Genomic DNA, 23261 nt, shown 5'->3' on the forward strand with positions numbered 1-23261 from the left:
CAACACACGTCCAAATAAAGTTCAACACCAAATCTGTTGCTAGGAGAGACCCACGGTAGTAGTGGGAAAAGCTGAAATGAACAGGAGAAAAGGACACTGACAGAGAGGAGAGACAGAGAGAGGAGGGGTTCGGTCAAGGGGGAAAACGGCAGTGGGGGTGAGAAAAGAGAGAAAGAGCAGGTGGGGGAGTGCGGGTGAGTGAGAAGAGGGTCGAGCGGTAGAGAACCAGCGGAAAAAGGGGAAAGAGAGTGGCGAGAGAGAAGAAGAGGGGACGTGCGGCAGAGAAAAAAAACAAAAGGGCATGAGTGGCAGAGAAGGGAAAATCGCACGAGAGAGAGAGGGTTTACCAAGCCGCCGCCGCCGTAGTCGCCGCTGCCACCTCCGTCGCCGTCGCCGTTCCAGCCACCACCACACCGACCGCCACTCTCCTCCCTCTGCGCTGCCACGGGAGACCACCAGGAGACGACGAAGGAAGGGAAAGGCGAGGGAGAAGGGCCTCGCGTCGGGCTCCTTACGCGAGTGGGGGTCGGGTCCGGGTCTGGACCCTAACTCGACCCGACCCGCCGAACCAACGAGCGTTACAGAAAGAATGGATGGACCACACTTTTATCTTTCTGGGAGGTCTGCGTGATGAGTTTGAATCCATTAGGAGTCAAATTTTCAATTGTGATGAGACCCTTGGAATTGAGGAGGTGTATGCCCGGGTGGAATCTGAGGAACAACGTCGTCAAGTGATGCATATTGACTCTAATCATGGTAGTTCACCCTCTGCTTTTGTTAGCCGTGCTCCAGGGACTGGGCAGCGTATTATTCGGCGATGCAGTTATTGTAACAAGTTGGGACACTCTGTTGATTTTTGTTGGGATCTTCATCCTGAGAAGAGGCTCACCCGTGGTCGTCCTCCCTTTGGTAGGCGGGATCCTCCTGTGCCTGATACTAGCTCTCCCAGTGTTGAAAAACCGAAGCTTTCCTCTAAGGAATTACAAGCTTACATCAGCCGATTATCTACTACTAAGGAGGAAGCCTACACGTCTGAGGGAGCTCAGTTAGCCCAAGCTCTTGTTGCCACAAGTGATCAAGGTAATTCCTTACTTGGTGATTGGGTAGTGGACAGTGGAGCTACTCATCATATGACAGGGAACCTTAAGATGTTTCAAGAGTACTGTAGAAACACGCAACAGAAGAAGAAACGAAGAAGCAACACAAGATATACATGGAAAACCTCAGGAAGAGGAAAAAAACCACGGAGAAGCTCTAACCTACGGGCAAAACCGCAACCCTAGGAGAGAGAGAGTCCATTATTTCTCAATCAACTAATTACAATGCTTGATCAGAAAATAAGAGGGGGAGGAAACCCGCCTGGGGCACCGAGCCATCCTCGGTTCCCGCGCCCATGGGTGCCGGGTCCATATCTGGACCCGGTTCCCTATTACGTGATATTCTAACACTCCCCCTCAAGCTTGTCATGCATGTCAAACATGCCAAGCTTGCTAACATTCTTTTCAAATTGTGATGTACATAAGACTTTAGTTAGCACATCTGCAATTTGATCTTTAGACTTCATATAAGGAAGAATCAACTCCTTTGAATCTATACGCTCCCGTATGAAGTGACTATCTATCTCCACATGTTTGGTTCTGTCATGCAGGACAGGATTATTTGTTAGGTTAATTGCAGACTTATTGTCACAATACATCTTCATCTTCTCTTCCATTTCAATTCCAATATCTGCAAGAAGAATCTTCAGCCATAACATTTCTGTAACCCCCATAGCAACAGCCCTGTATTCAGCCTCAGCACTAGACCTAGAGCAGACTTTCTGCCTTTTACTTCTCCATACCACCAGGTTTCCTCCCAGAAAGATGCAGTATCCTGTGGTAGACCTCCTAGTATCTGTGCACCTTGCCCAATCGGCGTCAGAGTATCCTTCAATATTAAGTTTGTCCTGCTATGTATAAAGAAATCCTTTACCTGGGTCATTCTTCAGGTACCCCAACACTCTTTCTGCACTCTTCCAGTGACAATCAGTAGGAGCATGCATAAATTGACTCAACACATTTACAACATAAGTAATATCAGCGCGAGTAAGAGTAAGATAAATAAGCTTACCAACCAGCCTCTGATACCATCCTTTTCCTTCCTCATCCAGGATGTTACCAGTTTTGATACTTATCTTTATACCAGACTCCATTAGAGTTAGAAAGGGCCTGCATGCCAGTTTACCTGTTTCTTTCAGAAGATCCAGAGTATACTTCCTTTGGCTCATAACAAGCCCTGTCTTTGATCTAACAATCTCTATTCCCAGAAAGTACCTTAATTTTCCCAGATCTTTAAGGTCAAATTCAGCAGCTAACCTCTCCTTCATCTTCCTTTTCTCTTCTTCGTCGTCACCTGTGACAATCATATCATCAACATATACAAGAAGAATGCTCACCAGGCCATTTCTCTGCTTAATGAATAGGGTATGATCACCATTTCTCTGTTTGTACCCATTAGTCTTCATTACCACCCTCAGTCTTTCAAACCATGCTCTGGGGGACTGCTTCAGTCCATACAGGGCCTTCTTGAGATGACAACATTTTCCGCTTTGAGCATATCCAGGAGGCATGCTCATATAGACCTCTTTCTCTAGATGGCCGTTCAAGAAGGCGTTCTTGACATCAAGCTGGTTCATGCCCCACTTCTTTTGCACTGCAAGTGCTAAGATGACCGTCACAGTCTTCAGTTTTGCAACAGGAGCAAAGGTTTCAAGATAATCAATTCCATATTTTTGGCTGAACCCCTTTGCAACCAGGCGAGCTTTATACCGTTCCATAGTACCATCAGGTTTATACTTCACATTAAACACCCACTTGAAACCGACTAAGTGAGTCCCCTTGAGAATATCAACCACTTCCCACGTGTTGTTCTTTGCCAAGGCATCCATCTCCTCTGTCATGGCCTGTAGCCATTTAGGATCCTCTCTAGCATCTTCCACGCACCTGAGAATCACATACATAGACAAAGAAGTAATAAAGAATTTGTAATCTTTACTTAGTTTCGCATATGAGACAAATCTCTGAATAGGGTGAGAAGTACATGACCTGGTCCCCTTGCGTAAGGCTATGGGAAGCTCTTCATTCATTGGACTTGGTTCATTCGGAGAACTCACAGGATTGGGATTGGTTACATCAACATCCTCAACCACATCTTTCTTCTTTTTGGTGTACACCTGGCCAAATAAATGATCACGGACTGTGGGCTGATCATCCACTGGGCCCCCTTCCACATGACTGTCTCTATCATCTCTGACTGTATCTTCCACATTGTAACTAGCCTTGTGTTAGAATATCTTGTGTAAGGGAACCGGATTTGGATATGGACCCGGTCCCATGGGCACGGGAACCGAGAGTGGCTCGATACCCTAGGCGGGTTTCCCCCTTATAATCCCACTTAGTGTTGTGTTGTTGATTAAGTGGAATATAATTTTCTCTCTCCTTGGGTTGCGGTTTTGCCCCTAGGTTAGAGCTTCTCCGTGGTTTTTCACCTCTTCTTGAGGTTTTCCACGTATATCGTGTGTTTCTTCTCTTTTCCTCTCTTCTTTTGCATATTTCTACATGGTATCAGAGCCACCGTGTGTGGGTTTTGCTCTGTGATCGTGCGTTTCCATCGTTTCTGCCGCTGCTCGTCTCCCGCCGCCGCCAGTTCAGCGCCGTCGCCAGCGTTCTTTTCAGCGCCGTCGCCTTTCCGCGTCATCGTCGCCGTCGCTGGCGTCATCGTCGCCGTCGCTGCCGTCATTGTTGCCGCCGTCGCCATTTCTGCGTCGCCGCCGTCACTGCTATCACCGCCAGTAACTCTTCCGCCTCCGCTGCCTCTTGTCTGTCGTCTCTGATGCTGGGTATTGCTTCTCTTTGGTGATTGTGATGGCCGAAGCGATGACTCCCAAGATTGATGATGCCCTAGATATGGACAGCAATACCAAGAGCGAGAACTTGCCTGTTCAAGTCACCTCCATCCGGCTGAACAAGGACAACTATCTCTCTTGGTCTGCTGCCCTAGAAATCGGGATAACCAGTCGTGGTCGCGTGCCCTATATTACTGGGGAGAAACCTGCACCTTCAAAAACGGATCCGCGATGGGCGACTTGGGCGTTGGAAGATAGTCAGGTGAAAGTATGGATCATTAGTTCTGTTTCCGCAGATATTCAGCCTCTGATCTTGCGTAAATCGACTGCATACGACATGTGGACTGTGCTTGCGCGGATGTATGGCCGTAAGAAGAGAGTATTGCGTGCGTACCAAATCAAACGTAGCATCTACTCTCTTAAACAGGGTGACTTGTCTGTAGCTTCTTTCCTTGCAGCCCTGAAGACTAAATGGGAGGAACTAGACTACCATGTGAATGGTGATTGGCATTGTGGTTCTGATCATGCCCTGTACTGGGACAAAGAATGGATGGACTGGACTTATTTTCCTTGGAGGCTTACGCGATGAATTTGAATCCATTAGGAGCCAAATTGTCAATTGTGACGAGATTCCCGAGATTGAGGAGGTGTATGCCCGGGTGGAATCTGAGGAACAACGTCTTCAAGTTATGCATATTGACTCCAGCCATGGGAGTTGCCCCTCAGCGTTTGTTAGCCGTGCCTCTGGAAGTGGACAGCGTTCTGTTCAACGTTGTAGCCATTGTAACAAGTTGGGGCATTCTGTGGATTTTTGTTGGGATATTCATCCTGAGAAGAGACTTGTTCGTGGTCGCCCTCCTTCTAGTCGGCGGGGTTCTTTTGTTCCTGACTCTAGTCAGGGTAGTTCCTCAACTGTTGAAAAATCGAAACTTTCCTCCGATCAAATCAAGGAATTACAAGCTTATATTAGTCGGCTGTCTACTACGCAAGAGGAGACTTCCACGTCCGAAGGGGCTAAATTAGCTCAAGCTCTTGTAGCCACAAGCGATCAAGGTAATCCCTCACTTGGTGATTGGATTGTTGACAGTGGGGCTACGCATCATATGACAGGGAATCCTAAGCTGTTTCAAGAATACCAATTGTCCTCAGGGAAGCAACGCGTGTCTATGGCTGACGGGTCTTCTATTTCTGTGGCTGGAAAAGGGAGTTTGTCCTTGTTGAATAAATATCATCTTCATAATGCTCTCCATGTTCCCAATATTCCTGTGAACTTGTTATCTGTCAGCAGTATTACCAGAGAACTCAATTGTAATCTAATCTTTTCTGCTGATCATTGTTCCCTGTAGGACTTGGTGACGGGGAAGAAGATTGGGATTGGTTCGGTTATTGATGGACTCTACAGACTGCCCGTGCAAGTTGCGTCTGCCTTGATCTCAGCCACTAGTGGACGGTTGTCAGGCATGGAAGACAGATTTACCATTATGCGATGGCACGAGCGTCTTGGGCATCTCCCTTTTCAGTTGATCAAGAAGTTGTTTCCAAGGCTTTTTACTTCTGTTTCTATTGATTTTTTCTCATGTGAAGTTTGCCAGTTGGCTAAACATGTCAGGGCTTCGTACCCTATTTCTCTCAATAAAACCACTCGTCAGTTTGCTTTGGTTCACTCTGATGTTTGGGGTCCTTCGGGAGTACCCACTTGTCGTGGTTTTCATTATTTCATGACTCTTATTGATGACTACTCCCGGTGTACGTTCGTGTACTTGTTGAGAGAACGTAGTGAAGTTCCCATCATTGTCAAAAATTTTGTTACATTTGTTGAGACTCAATTTCAGACCTCTGTTCAAGCTTTCCGCACCGATAATGCTCGTGAGTATGTCTCTCAGTCTGTAGATGATTTCTTGAGGAGCAAGGGTATTATTCATGAGATATCCTGTAGTTACACACCTCCTCAAAATGGCGTGGCCGAACGTAAAAATCGCCATTTATTAGAAGTCACCCGTGCCATTATGTTCCATAGGCATGTTCCTAAGCGCTACTGGGGTGATGCTTTTCTCACTAGTGCCCATCTGATTAACCGTATGCCTACTTGTGTGTTGAATGGTTGCTCTCCCTACTCTGTTCTTAGGCCCACTCATAACCCTTGGCCTCTTACTCCTCGAGTGTTTGGGTGTACTTGCTTTGTTCATGACCATAGTCCAACTCTTAAGAAACTTGATCCTCGGTCCGTCAAAGCTGTCTTCTTGGGGTATTCTCCAACTCAGAAGGGATATAAGTGTCTTGACCCTACTACCTCCAAAATTTATGTCTCTCGGGATGTTACCTTTCATGAACATGAGGCGTATTTTCCTGTGAATCCTCTTCAGGGGGAGTGTATAGGGAAAAGTGTGGAAGAGTATTCCTCAGACCAGCTGGTTTAGTTTATAGATTTTTTAGAGTACAAGGTCAGCCACAGTGTGACAGAGACAGTCAGAAGTGATAGCCACAGTGTGACAGAGACAGTCAGGAGTGATAGCGACAGCCCTGTGCAAGGGAACTCTGTGGATGATCAGCCCACAGCCCGTGATCATCTGTTCGGCCAGGTGTACATCAGAAAGAAGACAGATGTGGTTGAAGATGTTGATATAACCAATCCCAATCCTGTGAGTTCCCCGGATGACCCAAGTCCAATAGATGAAGAGCTTCTCATAGCCCTGCGCAAGGGAACCTGGTCATGTACTTCTCACCATATTCAGAGATTTGTCTCTTATGCGAAACTTAGTAAGAATTACAAATGCTTTATTACATCCTTGTCTAAGTATGTGATCCCCAGGTGTGTGGAAGATGCCAGAGAGGATCCTAAATGGCTACAGGCCATGACAGAGGAGATGAATGCCTTGGCAAAGAACAACACGTGGGAAGTTGTTAATATCCCCAAGGACACTCATTTAGTTGGTTCCAAGTGGGTGTTTAGTGTGAAGTACAAACCTGATGGTACTGTGGAAAGGTATAAGGCTCGCCTTGTAGCAAAGGGGTTCAGTCAGAAATATGGTATTGACTATCTTGAAACTTTTGCCCCTGTTGCCAAACTGAAAACCGTGAGAGTCATCTTAGCACTTGCTGTGCAAAAGAAGTGGGGCATGGACCAGCTTGATGTCAAGAATGCATTCTTGAACGGCCGTCTAGAAGAAGAGGTCTATATGAGCATGCCCCCTGGATATGCCCAAAGCGGAAAATGTTGTCATCTCAAGAAAGCCTTGTATGGTCTAAAGCAGCCTCCTAGAGCTTGGTTTGAAAGACTGAGGATAGTGATGAAGACTAATGGATGGATACAAACAGGGAAATGGTGATCACACCCTATTCATTAAGCCGAGAAATGGTTTGGTGAGTCTCCTTCTTGTATACGTTGATGATATGATTGTCACAGGTGACGATGAAGAAGAGAAAAAGAAGATAAAGGAGAGGTTAACTGCTGAATTTGATCTGAAAGATTTGGGTAAACTAAAGTACTTTCTGGGGATAGAGATTGCTCGATCAGAGACAGGGCTTGTTATGAGCCAAAGAAAGTACACTCTGGATCTCTTAAAGGAGACAGATAAACTTGGATGTAGGCCCTCTCTAACTCCAATGGAGTCTGGTACGAAGATAAGCATCAAGACTGGCAACATCTTGGATGAAGAAGGAAAAGGTCGGTATCAGAGGTTGGTTGGTAAGCTCATCTATCTTACCCTCACTCGCCCTGATATCACCTATGCTGTGAATGTGTTGAGTCAGTTTATGCATGCTCCTACTGATTGTCACTGGAAGAGTGCAGAAAGAGTGTTGGGGTATCTGAAAAATGACCCGGGGAAAGGATTACTGTATACTCAGCAAGACCAACTTAATATTGAAGGATACTCTGACGTAGATTGGGCAGGGTGCACTGATACTAGGAGGTCTACTACAGGGTACTGCATCTTTCTAGGGGGTAACCTGGTTGTATGGAGGAGTAAAAGGCAGGAAGTTTGTTCTAGATCCAGTGCTGAGGCTGAATACAGGGCAGTTGCTATGGGAGTTACAGAAATGCTTTGGTTGAAGATCCTTCTAGCAGATATTGGAATTGAAATGGAAGAGAAGATGAAGATGTACTGCGACAACAAATCTGCGATTAAACTTGCAAATAATCCCGTCCTACATGACAGAACCAAACACATGGAGATTGATCGCCATTTCATACGAGAACGCATTGATTCAAAGGAGTTGATCCTGCCTTATATGAAGTCTGAAGATCAAATTGCAGATGTTTTAACCAAAGCCTTATATACATCTCAATTTGAAAAAAATGTGAGCAAGCTTGGCATGTTTGACATGTATGCCAAGCTTGAGGGGGAGTGTTAGAATATCTTGTGTAAGGGAACCGAGTCTGGATATGGACCCGGTCCCATGGGCACGGGAACCGAGAGTGGCTCGATATCGTAGGCGGGTTTCCCCCTTATAATCCCACTTAGTGTTGTGTTGTTGATTAAGTGGAATATAATTTTCTCTCTCCTAGGGTTGCGGTTTTGCCCCTAGGTTAGAGCTTCTCCGTGGTTTTTCACCTCTTCTTGAGGTTTTCCACGTATATCGTGTGTTTCTTCTCTTTTCCTCTCTTCCGTTGCATATTTCTACACCTTGTAATCCAAGAAGTCCATAAACTGAATAAGCTGATTTGAAGAATACTCTTCCACACTGTTCCCTATACACTCCCCCTGAAGAGGATTCACAGGAAAGTACGCCTCATGTTCATGGAAGGTAACATCCCGGGAGACATAGATTTTGGAAGTAGTAGGATCCAGACATTTATATCCCTTCTGAGTTGAGGAATACCCCAAGAAGACAGCTTTGACAGACCGAGGGTCAAGTTTCTTAATGGTTGGACTATGGTTATGAACAAAGCAAATACACCCAAACACCCGAGGAGTAAGAGGCCAGGGGTTATGAGTGGGCCTGAGCACAGAGTAAGAAGTACGACCATTCAACACACGAGTAGACATACGGTTAATAAGGTGGGCACTGGTGAGAAGAGCATCACCCCAGTAGCGCTTAGAAACGTGCCTGTGGAACATAATAGCACGGGTGACATCTAATAAATGGCGATTTTTTCGTTCGGCCACGCCATTCTGTGGAGGAGTGTAGCTACAGGACGTCTCATGAACAATACCCTTGCTCCTCAAGAAGTCATCAAGGGATTGGGAGACATACTCTCTAGCATTATCAGTGCGGAAAGTCTGAACCGACGTCTGAAATTGATTCTCAACAAATGCAACAAAATTTTTGACAATGACTGGGACTTCACTACGTTCTTTCAACAGGTACACGAACGTACACTGGGAGTAGTCATCAATAAGAGTCATAAAGTAATGAAAACCACGACAGGTGGGTACTCCCGAAGGACCCCAAACATCAGAGTGAACCAAAGCAAAAGGACGTGTGGTTTTATTGATAGAAATAGGGTACGAAGCCTTAACATGCTTAGCCAACTGACACACTTCACAAGTGAAGGAGTCCATGGAAACAGAAGTAAAAAAACTAGGGAACAACTTCTTAATCAACTGGAATGGGAGATGTCCAAGATGCTCGTGCCATCGCATAATGGTAGACCTGTCCTCCACGCCCAACAACTGTCCACTAGTGGCTGAAATGAGAGCAGAAGCAACCTGGATGAGGAAGGAAAAGGACGGTATCAGAGGCTTGTTGGTAAGCTTATTTATCTGACTCTTACTCGCCCTGATATTACTTATGCTGTAAATGTGTTGAATCAGTTTATGCATGCTCCTACTGATTGCCACTGGAAGAGTGCAGAAAGAGTGTTGGGGTACCTGAAGAATAACCCAGGTAAAGGGTTACTGTATACTCGGCAGGACAAACTTGTTATTGAAGGATACTCTGATGCCGATTGGGCTGGTTGCACGGATAGCAGAAGGTCTACCACAGGGTACTGCATCTTTCTAGGGGAAAACCTGGTGGTATGGAGGAGTAAAAGGCAGGAGGTCTGTTCTAGATCCAGTGCTGAGGCTGAATACAGGGCTGTTGCTATGGGGGTTACAGAGATGTTATGGCTAAAGATTCTTCTAGCAGATATTGGAATTGAAATTGAAGATAAGATGAAAATGTATTGTGACAATTAGTCTGCTATTAACCTGGCAAATAATCCCGTCCTGCATGACAGAACCAAACATGTGGAGATATATCGCCACTTCATACGGGAGCGCATAGATTCAAAGGAGTTGATCCTTCCTTATATGAAGTCTGAAGATCAAAGTGCTGATGTTCTAACTAAGGCCTTATGTATGTACATCTCAATTTGAAAAGAATGTTAGCAAGCTTGGCATGTTTGACATGTATGCCAAGCTTGAGGGGGAGTGTTAGAATATAGTGTTATAGGGAACCGGATCCGGATATGGACCCGGTACCCATGGGCGCGGGAACCGAGGACGGGCTTGGTTCCCTAGGCGGGCCTCTCTTCCTCCCTCTTTTAATTCTAATCACTTATTGTAATTGTTGATTAAGTGAATGAAGTTTTCTCTCTCCTAGGGTTGTGGTTTTGCCCCGAGGTTAGAGCTTCCCCGTGGTTTTTCACCTCTATCTGAGGTTTCCCACGTAAATCCTGTGTGGCTTTTCTTTCTCTTCTTTCGCTGCGTGTTTCTACAGTTTGAAATGGACTAAATGAGTCAACTGGAGGAGCAGTCCAGCTGTTCGCAAGTGGTTCGTACGTCACTCCACAGAACTTGTGATGGTTATCATTTTTAATGGCATTGCACGTTTTCATATGCAGAATTGTTGCTCACTTGGGGATTGCTTGGTTTTGCAGCTTACGATTGTTATTGATTTGTTGTTATATGTTGTTTTATGTTTTTTCGAGTATATTTAAGTTGCTTGTTTACTTATCTTAATGATGTGATGATATTATTTGTTTTTTCAAAATTTTCAATTTTTTTAATTAAATAAATATATAGTTACCACCGTACCGCCGTACCCAGATTGGAGGAAATGCCGTACGGCCCGTACCCGTACCTATGTGACAGTTGCTCAGTCACTTTGTTTTCTGTTTACAAAGTTGTTCGGTTAATGGAAAGCATGTTCCAAATGTTTTTGCACTTCTTTTCATGAGCATTCTGACATAGCTGGTTCATTTTTCATAGTTGATCATTTAATTGCTCTAACAATGTACAGTACTTCTATGTGATTATTGTAGTGACAGGTCTCACTCAACAGCTGATTCCCATTTGACAGGAACCTGTGCAGAATGAGGAGGATATTGTCAGATTTTGTGAGGAAACCAGTCTACCTGTTGCTTTGGATGAAACAATTGACAATTTCAAAGGAGATATTTACAAGCTCACAAAATTTTTACATCCTGGAATAGTTGCTTTTGTGAGTTGCTTGGATCTTTCTGTAGTTTTTTCAAATAGATGCTACACAATTCTAGTATAGGGGTACCATAGCTGAACGACTAGTGTGCCCATTATCTACAAATCATTTTTTTTGTGGCCCTAAACTGTTGTCGTTTTGTTGTTAGGTCATCAAGCCAAGCTATATTGGTGGCTTTGAAAATTCATCACTCATTGCAGAGTGGGCAGAACAGCATGGTAAGATGGCTGTTATTAGTGGGGCTTTTGAGAGCAGCATAAGCTTATCTGCTTATGTTCAGTTTGCCTTCTATATTGACTGGAAAAGGATGGAATACCACAAGATGAGGGATATGGGCCCAGCACCAGCTGTTGCTCATGGTCTTGGAACATATCAGTGGCTACAGGAGGATGTCATCATCAAACCACTCAAGTTTGCGCTTCATCCACATGGCAACTCAGTGGAAGCATCAGTAGAAGATGCAAAACATGTTTTTCACAACTTTCAGATCAACCATGATAGGGTCCGAAGAAGTTATGCACAGGGAAAGATTAATTCATATAGTTTAACAGCAAAAGTCAAGGATCTCTTGTACTCCCTTCAGGTTCTCGACACCGGGAAAAGAGAAGATGATGTAAGCATATCCAGGCATGCTGTTTTGTGGAAATCATTTTTTTTCTTATCTTCAAACATCATGTTCTAGCTTGTTATCTTTGGTAATTTGATTTATAATCGGCGCTTCTCATAGATAAATTTTCGCATGAGGACCTTGGTCTCATAGATAAATTTTCGCAAGATAGTCCTTGGGTGAGCCCCTGGTTTTGACTTGTTATTAAAAATAAATAATATGTATATGGTTTTTAAATCTTAAAACTCAGAATTAACATATAAATATTTTATTACACACGATAGTAATATGTAAAGTGAGAATACACATATTATGGATATAAACATAAACTAAAAGTACTTGTGGCTGTTGTTGACCAATCCTCTGAGCAAATAGCGCACCCATAATGGCTCATAAGGGAACAAAACCACCACCTTATCCAATAAGTGGATTGGGGGGATCGTTTACCTGACTGATTGATAGAGGAAAATGGCAATGGACACGCTTCAACCCTTCAACAAACCACTGTTTCGGGCTGGTTGATTTCCTCTGGTCGAAGGAGCAAGAAGCTGGAACTCCAATGTAATTGCTGTACCAGCTTGGAAAAGAGCTCTAGGAAAAAGTTGGTGGCGGTGGTGTTGGTTTCAGGTATTGATTCTCTGCTTCAGGCACACAAGGTTCTCCAGGAAAGGAAAGTAGTCCACGATCCTTCAGATAAAATAAAGAAGTCTATAATTGTGAAATTAGTATGTGCAGGTGTCTTGGTTACTAACGAGAAAATTTAGTATTGTCAAGTCAAATGTTATCTCGGCTGGGTTTGGCCATGACCAGGTGGACCAATTTTTCATTCAGTTGAGTCAACTCTATGCCTAGCATATTTTAGTAGGAGAAACAAGAAATGTCCATGATCCAAACTTATTTCTGGAAAAGAAAACGTTGGATTTTTCCTGTCATTTTTATTTTCTTCAAGCTTACCCTGCAAGGACCATGGGAGATTGCCTTCTTGCATAGCCCAGGAGCCATGACCAGGTTGGTGAAACGTTTTATTGCGCATCCAAAAAAGGCTGTTTACTTTCCTAAAGATGCCTGTGGATAAAGGGTGACTTGTTCTGTTCAAATGAAGTTCCCTTCCTTTCTTTGCTCTGAACTTTCTGTTGGGAGGTTATTGATTTCTTTGAAGAAAGTTCATGTCAACTATTAGATATGAATTGTGCAGTTTGGATAGCCTTAGATGTAATTTACTTAAATACATGATAGACATTCACAAGTTTTGGAAATGATTACATTTCTTAGACATTCGGCATGTGGTTTCCCTGTTCCCTAAGTGAATCTCCATCTCCAATTGATGTTAATCCATGTTATGCTTATGTGTTTGCAGGGAGAGGCAATTGTTTTTCTTCATGGCTTTCTGGGAACTTCTGAAGACTGGACTCCAATGATGGAGGCCATTTCAGCAACTAGAAGATGCATTTCATTTGATCTGCCAGGCCATGGAAAATCCCAACCCATGGAAAATAATTTAGAGAAGATCCTAGCTAGAAAGTCAAATTCATTTGAACAATTTATGAAGGAAATCATCAAAGTAATAAATTGTATTACTCCTGGAAAGGTTGTTCTTGTTGGGTATTCGATGGGTGCAAGAATGGCACTATACACTGCCCTAAGACATAGTGAGAAGGTTGGTTTGTTGACGTTTGTAATATTCCATTTTTTTGTGTCATGCTTTAAACCTACTCTTTTTTGCTTGTTTTGTCTTTCATACAGGTTGCAAAAGCTGTAATAATATCAGGAAGTCCAGGTCTAAAGGACTTAAAAATGAGAAAATATCGAGCTGCTCATGATGAAGCTAAAGCATCTTATCTTGCTAAACATGGACTAGAACACTTTCTGAAGTCCTGGTATGCAAGAGATCTTTGGGACAGGTGATTATCCTTTTACACTAGCATTATTTTCTTAATAACTAAAAATTGTAAAAATAATAGACGCACAAGAAACGAAGATCGAACACAGATGTAACGTGGAAAACCCTCAACTAGAGGGAAAAAAACCACGAGTGAGGAGATCTGGTGCCCACTAGCCGCCAGACTCTCTCTCTTGGAGAACTTCATTAACATGCAAGATTAGGGTTTACAATGGTATAAGTATGCCCAAACCAGGACTCACTGGATCGGGTCCAGACCCGGACACATACATCAAGATCCGTTAACTCTCCCCCTCAAGTTGGGCATACATATCAAACATGCCCAACTTGGATACATTTCTCTCAAATGGAGTTACATGTAAAGCTTTAGTCAGAATATCAGCAGTTTGATCTTCAGACTTCAGGTATGGTAATGTTAACTCCCTGACATCAATTCTTTCTCTGATGAAGTGACGGTCAATCTCAACATGTTTTGTTCGATCATGAAGCACTGGATTGTTAGTCAAGTTAATCGCAGACTTGTTATCACAATACAACTTCATAGGCCCTTTAGTCTCTATCCCAATATTAGTCAGCAAGATCTTTAGCCATAACAACTCTGATACTCCAGTAGCAACAACCCTATATTCAGCCTCTATACTTGAGCGGGAACAAACATCTTGTCTCTTGCTTCTCCAAACAACTAGATTTCCCCCCAAGTAAATGCAGTACCTTGAAGTAGATCTTCTGGTGTCAACACAGCCTGCCCAGTCTGCATCAGAATACTCTTCAATTTCAATAGACCTTTGTTTCACATACAGAAGTCATTTGCCGGGATTCTTCTTCAAGTAACACAGGATTCTATCTACAGCCTTCAAGTACGCATCCGTATGTGCATGCATAAACTGGCTCATCACATTTACAACAAATGTGATATCCGGTCTAGTCAGAGTGAGGTATATCAATCTACCAACTAGACGTTGATATCTCCCTTTATCTTCTTCACACAAAGGTTCTCCATCCTTGCTACCGACTTTGTGCCCAGCATCTAGAGGAGTAGAAGCTGGTCTGCATCCCAGTTTTCCTGTCTCCTTCAGTAGATCCAAGGTATACTTCCTTTGATTAAGCACAAGAGTCGTACCTGATCTGACAATTTCAATACTAAGGAAATACTTTAGCTTGCCAAGGTCCTTGAGATCAAATTCAGCAGATAGTAAACCCTTCAATCTTGCTATCTCTTTTTCATCATCACCTGTAACAATCATATCATCAACATAGACCAACAGTTGAGTAACTTTAGCCTCCATCCTCTTTATAAACAGGGTATGATCTCCATTTCCTTGTTTATAGTCATGCTTCTTCATAACAAGTCTGAGACGTTCAAACTATGCTCGGGGAGACCGTTTGAGCCCATACAAGGCCTTCTTCAGTTTACAACATTTTTTAGGTCTCTCAAAACCTGGGGGCATACACATATACACTTCCTCTTCGAGATCTCCGTTGAGAAAGACATTTTTAACATCGAGTTGGCACATTTCCCAACCCTTCAGCACCGCTAAAGAAATAATAACTCTAACTGTCTTCATCTTCGCGACAGGTGCAAACGTCTCTAAGTAGTCGATCCCATATTTCTGACTGAACCCCTTGGCCACCAGACATGCTTTGTACCTCTCAACATTCTCATCTGGTTTGTACTTAATGGTGTAGACTCACTTTGACCCAACCAAATGAGTTGCTTCAAGAATCTCTACCACTTCCATGTTTGATTTCTGTCTAAGGCTTCCATCTTTTCTTGCATAGCATGAATCCACTTGGGGTCACTCTGAGCCTCTGTAACATTCTTGGGAATCACAGCCACAGACAAGGATGATACAAAACATTTGTAGTCAGTGTCAATCTAGAGTAAGACACAAAGTTACCAATAGGGTGTTGAGTACATGACCTGACACCCTTTCTCAGAGCAATGGGAAGATCCTCCTTTTCATTTTCTTTTTGACTTTCTCTCTCAACAGGTTGCTTCTGAGCATGACTTGGGTCATCCAAGGAAGAAGTAGGATTGGGATTCAGAGTGGACTTCTCCCCATCAATCACCTTGTCAGTACAAAATCTTCTCCTAGAATACACCTGCCCAAACAGACGATTGCATTTTCTTTTTGTCTCCATAGAACACTCTCCCTCCTTTTCCTGTTCATGTACCTCAATAGACGTCCCGTCTTCTTCTTTTCCAAGCATCTCAACAGATGGATTTTTTTCGCGCCTATAATCTAAAAAATCTGTAAACTGAATTTCCTGACTTGAAGAATACTCTTCCTTAGACATTGACTTCTCCCCCTGAAGAGAATTCTCACCAAAATAAGACACATGTTCCAAGAATGTGACATCCTTGGTAATGTGAACTCGACCAGTGGTGGGATCTAAACATTTATACCCCTTTTGAGTAGGAGAATACCCAATAAATATTCCCTTAATTGATTTGGAGGCAAGTTTTTTCACATTCGGGCTATGGTCATGAATGAAACACACACATCCAAAGACACGAGGAGGAAGGTGAAAAGGTTGGCTACTCCCTGGAAGCATGGAGTAGGGTGTACGACCATTTAGCACTCGTCTAGGCATGCAATTAATCAAATATGCACTAGTAATAACCGCATCTCCCCAATAATATTTTGGAAGATTCCTTTGGAACAATAAAGCTCTGGTGACATTAAGTAACTGACGGTTTTTCCTCTCAGCAACTCCATTTTGAGGGGGTGTATAACTACATGATGTCTCATGAATAATCCCCCTCTTTCGAAGGAATTCCTCGACAGTGAGACACATATACTCGCGAGCATTATCGGACCGGAATGTCTTGACAGACCCACCATACTGGTTTTCCACTAGGAGGATGAAGGTTTTTATAATACGAGGCACTTCGCTATGGTCTTTCAACAGATAAACAAAAGTACACCTTGAATAGTCATCTATGAAAGTCATAAAATACTGAAAACCACCACGAGAATGAATGCCTGAGGGCCCCCACACATCAGAATGAATCAAGGAGAAAGCTTTATTAGCACGACTATTTGAAATTGGATATGAAGCTCTAACATGCTTCGCAAACTGACACACATCACAAGATAACATGGAAATGTTCAAACTGGAACATAATTCAGGGAACAATTGTTTCAAAATTCCAAAAGGGAGATGACCAAGGCGTTCATGCCAATACAAAAACAACTGACGACACTCTTCCTTCTTCTTCTCTGTCCTGCTAACTACTGCCATAAGAGCTCTGGCAACGCGTATAGGAAGCCGATACAAACCATCAGACATCAAACCAATCCCAATCTTCTTCCCTGTCACAAAGTCCTGCAAAACACAATGTTTTTCAGAAAATATAAGTTCACAGTTCAGTTCCTTGGTAATCTTGCTAACAGATAAAATATTTAAGGAAAGATGGGGAACATGCAAGGCTCCATGCACTAAAAAATTGTTCAACAAAGAAAGACTCCATTTTCCTGCCACAGAGGTAAAGGAACCATCGGCAAGGGATACACGTTCCTTTCCCGAGGATAGCTTGTAGTCATGAAAGAGTTTGGGGTTGCCAGTCATGTGATGAGTGGCACCGGTATCAACAATCCACTCCCCCATGCAAGAAGTACCTTTTTCACCCGAAACGGCCAGTGCCTGATTGACCTTCACCTCATCTGGTGTGTCTGCCTGACCAACATCAATCTGGCTCAAATATGCTCGCAACTTACGAATCTGTTTCACATAAATAGAAACTTTACCGTCACTAGGGTTCATTGCATTTGAAACAGGCTTCTTCCCACCAGAAGACCTCCCCCTATTATTCTTCTTCTCTGGATGCAGGTCCCAACAAAACTCCATAGTGTGACCCAGTTTTTTGCAGTGAGTACATTTACGGGAGAAACAAGCAGTTCCCATAGAGGCACGGCTAACAAAGGCTGACCGTTCATTGTGAGACATGTGATCCCCCTTTCTCCCATTTATGACCAGCCGCCTTTGCTCTTTAGCTTCAACACGGGAATAAACATCTTCAATACTGAATGATTCTTCAAAGTTAAGAATCTGACTCCTTATATTTTTGAATTCATCGTTTAGTCCGGCTAAGAAAAGGAATATCCTATTCTCCCACTCCTTGGTCATATAATGCATCTGGTCTTGAGGATAACTCCAGATATCATCAGAATGGTAGTCAAGATCCTCCCACTTACATTTTAATGCGGTGTAGAAATCAGCGACCGAGAGATCCCCTTGTCGAAGAGCATACAAGTCCTTCATTAGTTGATACACACGAACTTTTTTCTTCTTTTGACCATACATCTGTTCCAAAATAATCCACATATCTCTCGCAGTCTTCTTACGAAGAATGAGAGGTTGAATATCTGAGGATACTGAATTAACAATCCACGTTTTTACTTGGTTGTCCTCAAGAAACCAAGTATCCCAAGCCATACTATTTGCAGCAGGTTCAACCTTACTCCCATTCACATAGGCAATACGGCCTCGACCAGCTATATCCATAGTGATGGCAGCAGACCATTTAAGATAGTTTTCCTTGGTAAGACGGACAGTAGTAACTTGAACCGGAACATTCTCAGTTCTATAAGCCCCGATTTCAGTCTGATTAGTGCTGACGGTCGAAGAGGAAGACGCTGCCATGATCACGAACCAGGCTGCAGCAACAAAAAACCGGCACCGACGTCAACAGAGGGCACCGACGGCAGCACAGGACACCGACGGCAGCAAGGTCACCGACGGCAGCAAGGGCACCAGCGACAGTACAGGACTCTGGCGGCAGCAAGAAGTACCGACGGCAGATAGACAGATGAAGGCAGCGGCAGCGGGCCGACGATCAGTGGCAAGGAGCTTCTGTGAGCGTCGTCAAGGCAGTCCAGCGACAGCAAATAGCAGCAGTGGAAGTGGCGATGTCAGGCAGAACGTGGGAGGCGACTCCCTTGGGTGGAAGCAACAGCGTCAGGCAAGAGATTAGGCGGCACCGGAGGAGCAGAGGGCAGCGGCAGACACGGGCAACGTAGAGGGTCTCAGGCGATGCAGCCGGGCGGCAGCGGTGGCGGCGGCAGCAGTAGTGAGTGATAGAGAGGTTAGGGTTGGAACTTCACAACTCCAAAAAATTTCTCAAACTCGTCGTCTCTGATACCATGTAGAAATAATAGACGCACAAGAAACGAAGATCGAACACAGATGTAACGTGGAAAACCCTCAACTAGAGGGAAAAAAACCACAGGTGAGGAGATCTGGTACCCACTAGCCGCCAGGCTCTCTCTCTCTTAGAGAACTTCATTAACATGCAAGATTAGGGTTTACAATGGTATAAGTATGCCCAAACCAGGACTCACTGGATCGGGTCCAGACCCGGACCCATACATCAAGATCCGTCAACAAAAATTAATAAGATCTTTGCTATATTTTTGAAGTTTCTCATCTTTAGTTGCTTTTCTTTGGTACCTTTTATGCATTCTGTGGTTCCAATGAGGAGTATAGCTGGTGAAAATAGAGCTATACTATATCTTTTGTGACTGTGAAAGATGACATCCATGGTGAACATTATCTGGCAGTTATGACTTCCGAGATTTATGATGTGGTTGAGACCAATATTTTTTGTCGTTGCAATATGTATGTTTGTATTGCAGAAGTAATTATAGAAAGTGCTATAGGATACAATTCAGGTTTACATTGCAAATGGATAGGTGAGGACTGTCCATGTTGAGCTGGTTTGAGGTATGTTATGCTTACCAATTGAAGGATTTTATTAATATTTGACCTCAGGTCATGATCTTAATTGGTGTCCCACATATATGATAAGATGGTTGGCGCAGTTTGTCCTTTGCCTCAACTAAATTTTGTCTACCTAGAATCTTTTGACAAAGAAATCTCATCTCCAAACTGATTTTTTGCTTGCTAAATTATTCACAATTTAGCATGCAAATCTTTACTGGTGATGATGGTTATTGTTGCATTAGAAGACTTTAAGTTTCTAAGTGGCCCTTTGCAATATTTAATAGTTAGGAATTCTCTTTAAACAATTCTCTATTTTTGGTTGATGTTATTTGTAAGTCTCTACCTCTGCCCTAGTCTATTTATTATTGAGATTAGGGTTAGCAAATAAGATGTTTTTCTCTCTCTAAGACTGCCGGCTGTAACATGGTATCACAGCTGGCAATCTCCACCCTTCTCTGCTGGCAGCTGATGTGACTTTCCGGCAACCTCTTCTCCTCCTCTCTCTCTCATCTATTCCCACCTTTTTTCTTCCTCTACCCTTCCTTTCTCTCTTCTCTCTGCTGATCAGGAGATAGTGGAGCAGCAGGGAAGGGGAACCTAATCACATGTGTTAGGTATGTGTGTGATTAGTTGGTTTCCAACATGGATGTAGTCGAGCGTGAGCAACTGCGTGGGAGTTGCATTGGAAAGTTCTAAGTCAGATCTGGGAAGAGTAGCTGCATGTGGACCATATTTTTATCAGATTTTTTTTTTTTTTTTTTTTGGCTGACTGTGGAAAAGTGGCTGCAAGTTGGGTATGTTTGCATATGCAGGAAAGATGGATTTCTATAGCAATATTTTGGCCATAGCACTCCAATGGGGCCACATATGTATGTCGTGCATCGAGCAGGTGTTAACAGCCGAGAGTAAATATGGGATCCAACCTTTCTCAATATATATATATATATATATATATATATATAATTGAATGGTAACTTTGTCTATCTAGAGTCACCCAGCTCACTCATGAGGGGCATTTTTGTCATGTAATATTAGTTCACCAGTTTTTTCCGTTGTTTTTCTCTCAATCGTCTATCACACTAGATCAAATGGCCCTCATGAGTGAGTTGGGTGACTCTGGATAGCTTGAGTCACCATTCTCTCACTTTCTCTCTCTCTCTCTCTCTCTATATATATATATATATATATATCAATCTCAATTTTTGTTGGTGAAGTTTTTCTTGGGTAATAATCAAAGAGTTTGCTTTCATTGAGAACGTCTCAGCAATCTGAAAAGTAAATAACTTTTCTGAAAAGTAAATAACTTTAAAAAATAATAGAAAATTTACAAATTTTGTGCTTTCCACTATTTTTCTTACAGAAAATATTCATAAAAGTTCAAAATAGTTGTCAAAATTTAAAAGAACATCAAACAAAATTGTGTTTCCAAACTTTTTTGGATGTCATTAAATCTCCAGTCTCCACATTTTTCGTTTTCCTTATTTTTCTGTTGTTATCTTGATATGATAAAAAAATGACAATATTTGTGACTATGGGTGGGTGAGATATTATCTCACCCACCTTCGCTGCACCTGCACCTAAATATTTTAAAAAACCTGCATTTATGCCTTGCATCAATGTGGCATAGAAGACGAGTGAGTTCTGTGCCTGTGGATTGGAGTCATTGGACTCTAGGAGGAACACAATCTTTTGTAGCATAAAATGACACTTGATTTATTTGTGTTTCCAAATGAGCAGGTTCATACGTATAAATTCTAAAAATGCAGTAGTTTCTGGGGCAGAGAATGAGCTGTATGGTTAGATTTTACTTCAGCATGCATTAGTAACGGGATTTATGTTTCAAGATAAACTTTCTGGTACACAATAAGGGCTGTCCATGTATACCTATAAAGGCACGTGTCGAGGCACCTATTTTGCACCTTTTGCTTGATGGTCTTCATTAAAGAAATAAAAGATTTGTTGCTCAGGCATGGGATATGCCATGCTTTTGGTATATCCTTTGGTATTTTATGCAAGGTTGCTCTGTGATTTTTATGTAATGTACAAACATTAAAAAGCTTTATTTTTTTGTTTGAACTGCGTATGGCATCAGCATGTCATGCTTTGCTTATTTATACTTGAATTTCAACTTTGCACAGAAAGTTTTGCACATGCTTAGCATGATTCTGTGCACTACTTATCATGTAATTAATTTGTGTAAGAAGGTTCATTGTTGTTCTAATTAAAGCTGAGTATTTTCTCCTTGATCTCTAATTGATGGTGCTGCAAAATTATTCTCACATGGCATAGTAACTGATTGCTTTTCTCAGCTTTTGCTGCCATCCTCTGTTTGACCAAATAACTCAAAGTCGTGCGAAGCATGCTGATGTAAATGCACTTTCAGCTTCTTTGTCAGACTTCAGCACAGGGAAACAACCGTAAGAAATATTGCCTTGTATTTCATAATTTATTCATGTTATTTTCATTTGATCAGAGTTCACTTAGATAGTAAGATGTTTTGATAGCTTGACCTTTCATCTTCTGTCTTGCCATCTCCTTAAGATGTTTCCAATGGTTAAAACAACACCATGGCATCTTTAGTATCAGTGCATGTTTATCCATATCTTTTGTCAATTTATGTTCACCAAACATCATTCATTGCTGACATATGTGGGGGCTTCAATTCAATACTTGGTTTAGTCGCTGAGAATCTAGGCCTTTTTATCATGGACTGAAGAATTTTGCATATAAAAAATCATTATTGTCTTTGTTCTCATCTTATAAGAAAATTTTACAATGTGATGTCGGGATATGGTGCAAATGTGTTAGGTACTATACAGTTGCTTTCTAATCTTAAGGTGCAAAGGCATTATTGTGTGAACACATAATTCTTAATCTACAGTAATGGAAAAATGAATATTCATCTCAATCATTTTCTCTTGAACAAAAATTTCTAAATTATAGTTAAAAACATCAAATTACAAAATAAGTTAAAGGTGTAATGGTACTGCAACTAGATGAATCTCATTGCGATTGTTAGTGTCCAGGTTTCGGATCTGAAATTGGGTCTACTGGACTGACCCATAAGATGGCTATAAATAAGGGAATTGGGGGTGCAATTAGGGTTATCGATGTAATAGGGATTCTCCTCTGGTGAGGGTCAGTCTAACTGGGTTAGAGCAGTGCGTGTGGGTGAGTTTTTCTTGTAGCAGTTGGAAGTTAACAGGTGGCCGCTAACAATGGTATAAGAGCCGGAAACCAGCAGGCCGTTGCTGCGGACGATCATCTATGTGCCTCTTCAAGCATTTGACGAGATTCTAGAAGATTACATGCTTTTGCAGCTGGGTTCCCAATTATATGGCGTTCCCGGCCCTGAGTCATGGAGCCCAAAACCTACATTTGCAACCTTGCAAGCTTTGGTTTATTGCTTCTGTTAAGATGTGTTTATATTCAGTTTTAGGTTTAAGAGGGTACTTTTGTAATAACTTTTCCTTTAGATGTTTCTCTTGTAACTTCTCTCTCTCCTCTAGTCTATATAAAGAGGAGTTAGGGCAGATTTCGATGTTAATCAAATATTATTCTTTCTAATCTTATCATGGTATCAGAGCAGCAACCGTCTCCTCCTCCTTGGCGCGCCGATTGAGCGGCGCCGCCCGCCGCCTGACCGCGCCCATCGCTGCGCTTCCTCCACCCGCTCGTGTCCACCCATCTCCGCCCGTCGCTGACCTCTCCACCCGACGCCTCCGCCAGTCGCTATCCTGACCTCTCCGCCCGACGCCTCCGCCCGTCGCTGACCTCTC

At 42.8% G+C, this 23261-nt stretch overlaps 1 protein-coding gene across 2 annotated transcripts in view; it reads left to right on the forward strand.

Annotated features, from left to right (window-relative positions):
• LOC116250127 (protein PHYLLO, chloroplastic) overlaps positions 1 to 23261 on the forward strand; it is a 76706-nt gene that overhangs the window by 37979 nt on the left and 15466 nt on the right. For both annotated transcript variants that reach the window (XM_031623555.2, XM_031623556.2), the window contains 5 exons: positions 11111 to 11251; positions 11397 to 11861; positions 13213 to 13512; positions 13599 to 13756; positions 21792 to 21899. In XM_031623555.2, the coding sequence (XP_031479415.1) occupies positions 11111 to 11251; positions 11397 to 11861; positions 13213 to 13512; positions 13599 to 13756; positions 21792 to 21899 (1172 nt within the window). The remainder of the gene's footprint in view (positions 1 to 11110; positions 11252 to 11396; positions 11862 to 13212; positions 13513 to 13598; positions 13757 to 21791; positions 21900 to 23261) is intronic.

This window comes from Nymphaea colorata, chromosome 3 (genome assembly GCF_008831285.2).
Source record: "Nymphaea colorata isolate Beijing-Zhang1983 chromosome 3, ASM883128v2, whole genome shotgun sequence".
Taxonomy (NCBI): Eukaryota; Viridiplantae; Streptophyta; class Magnoliopsida; order Nymphaeales; family Nymphaeaceae; genus Nymphaea; species Nymphaea colorata.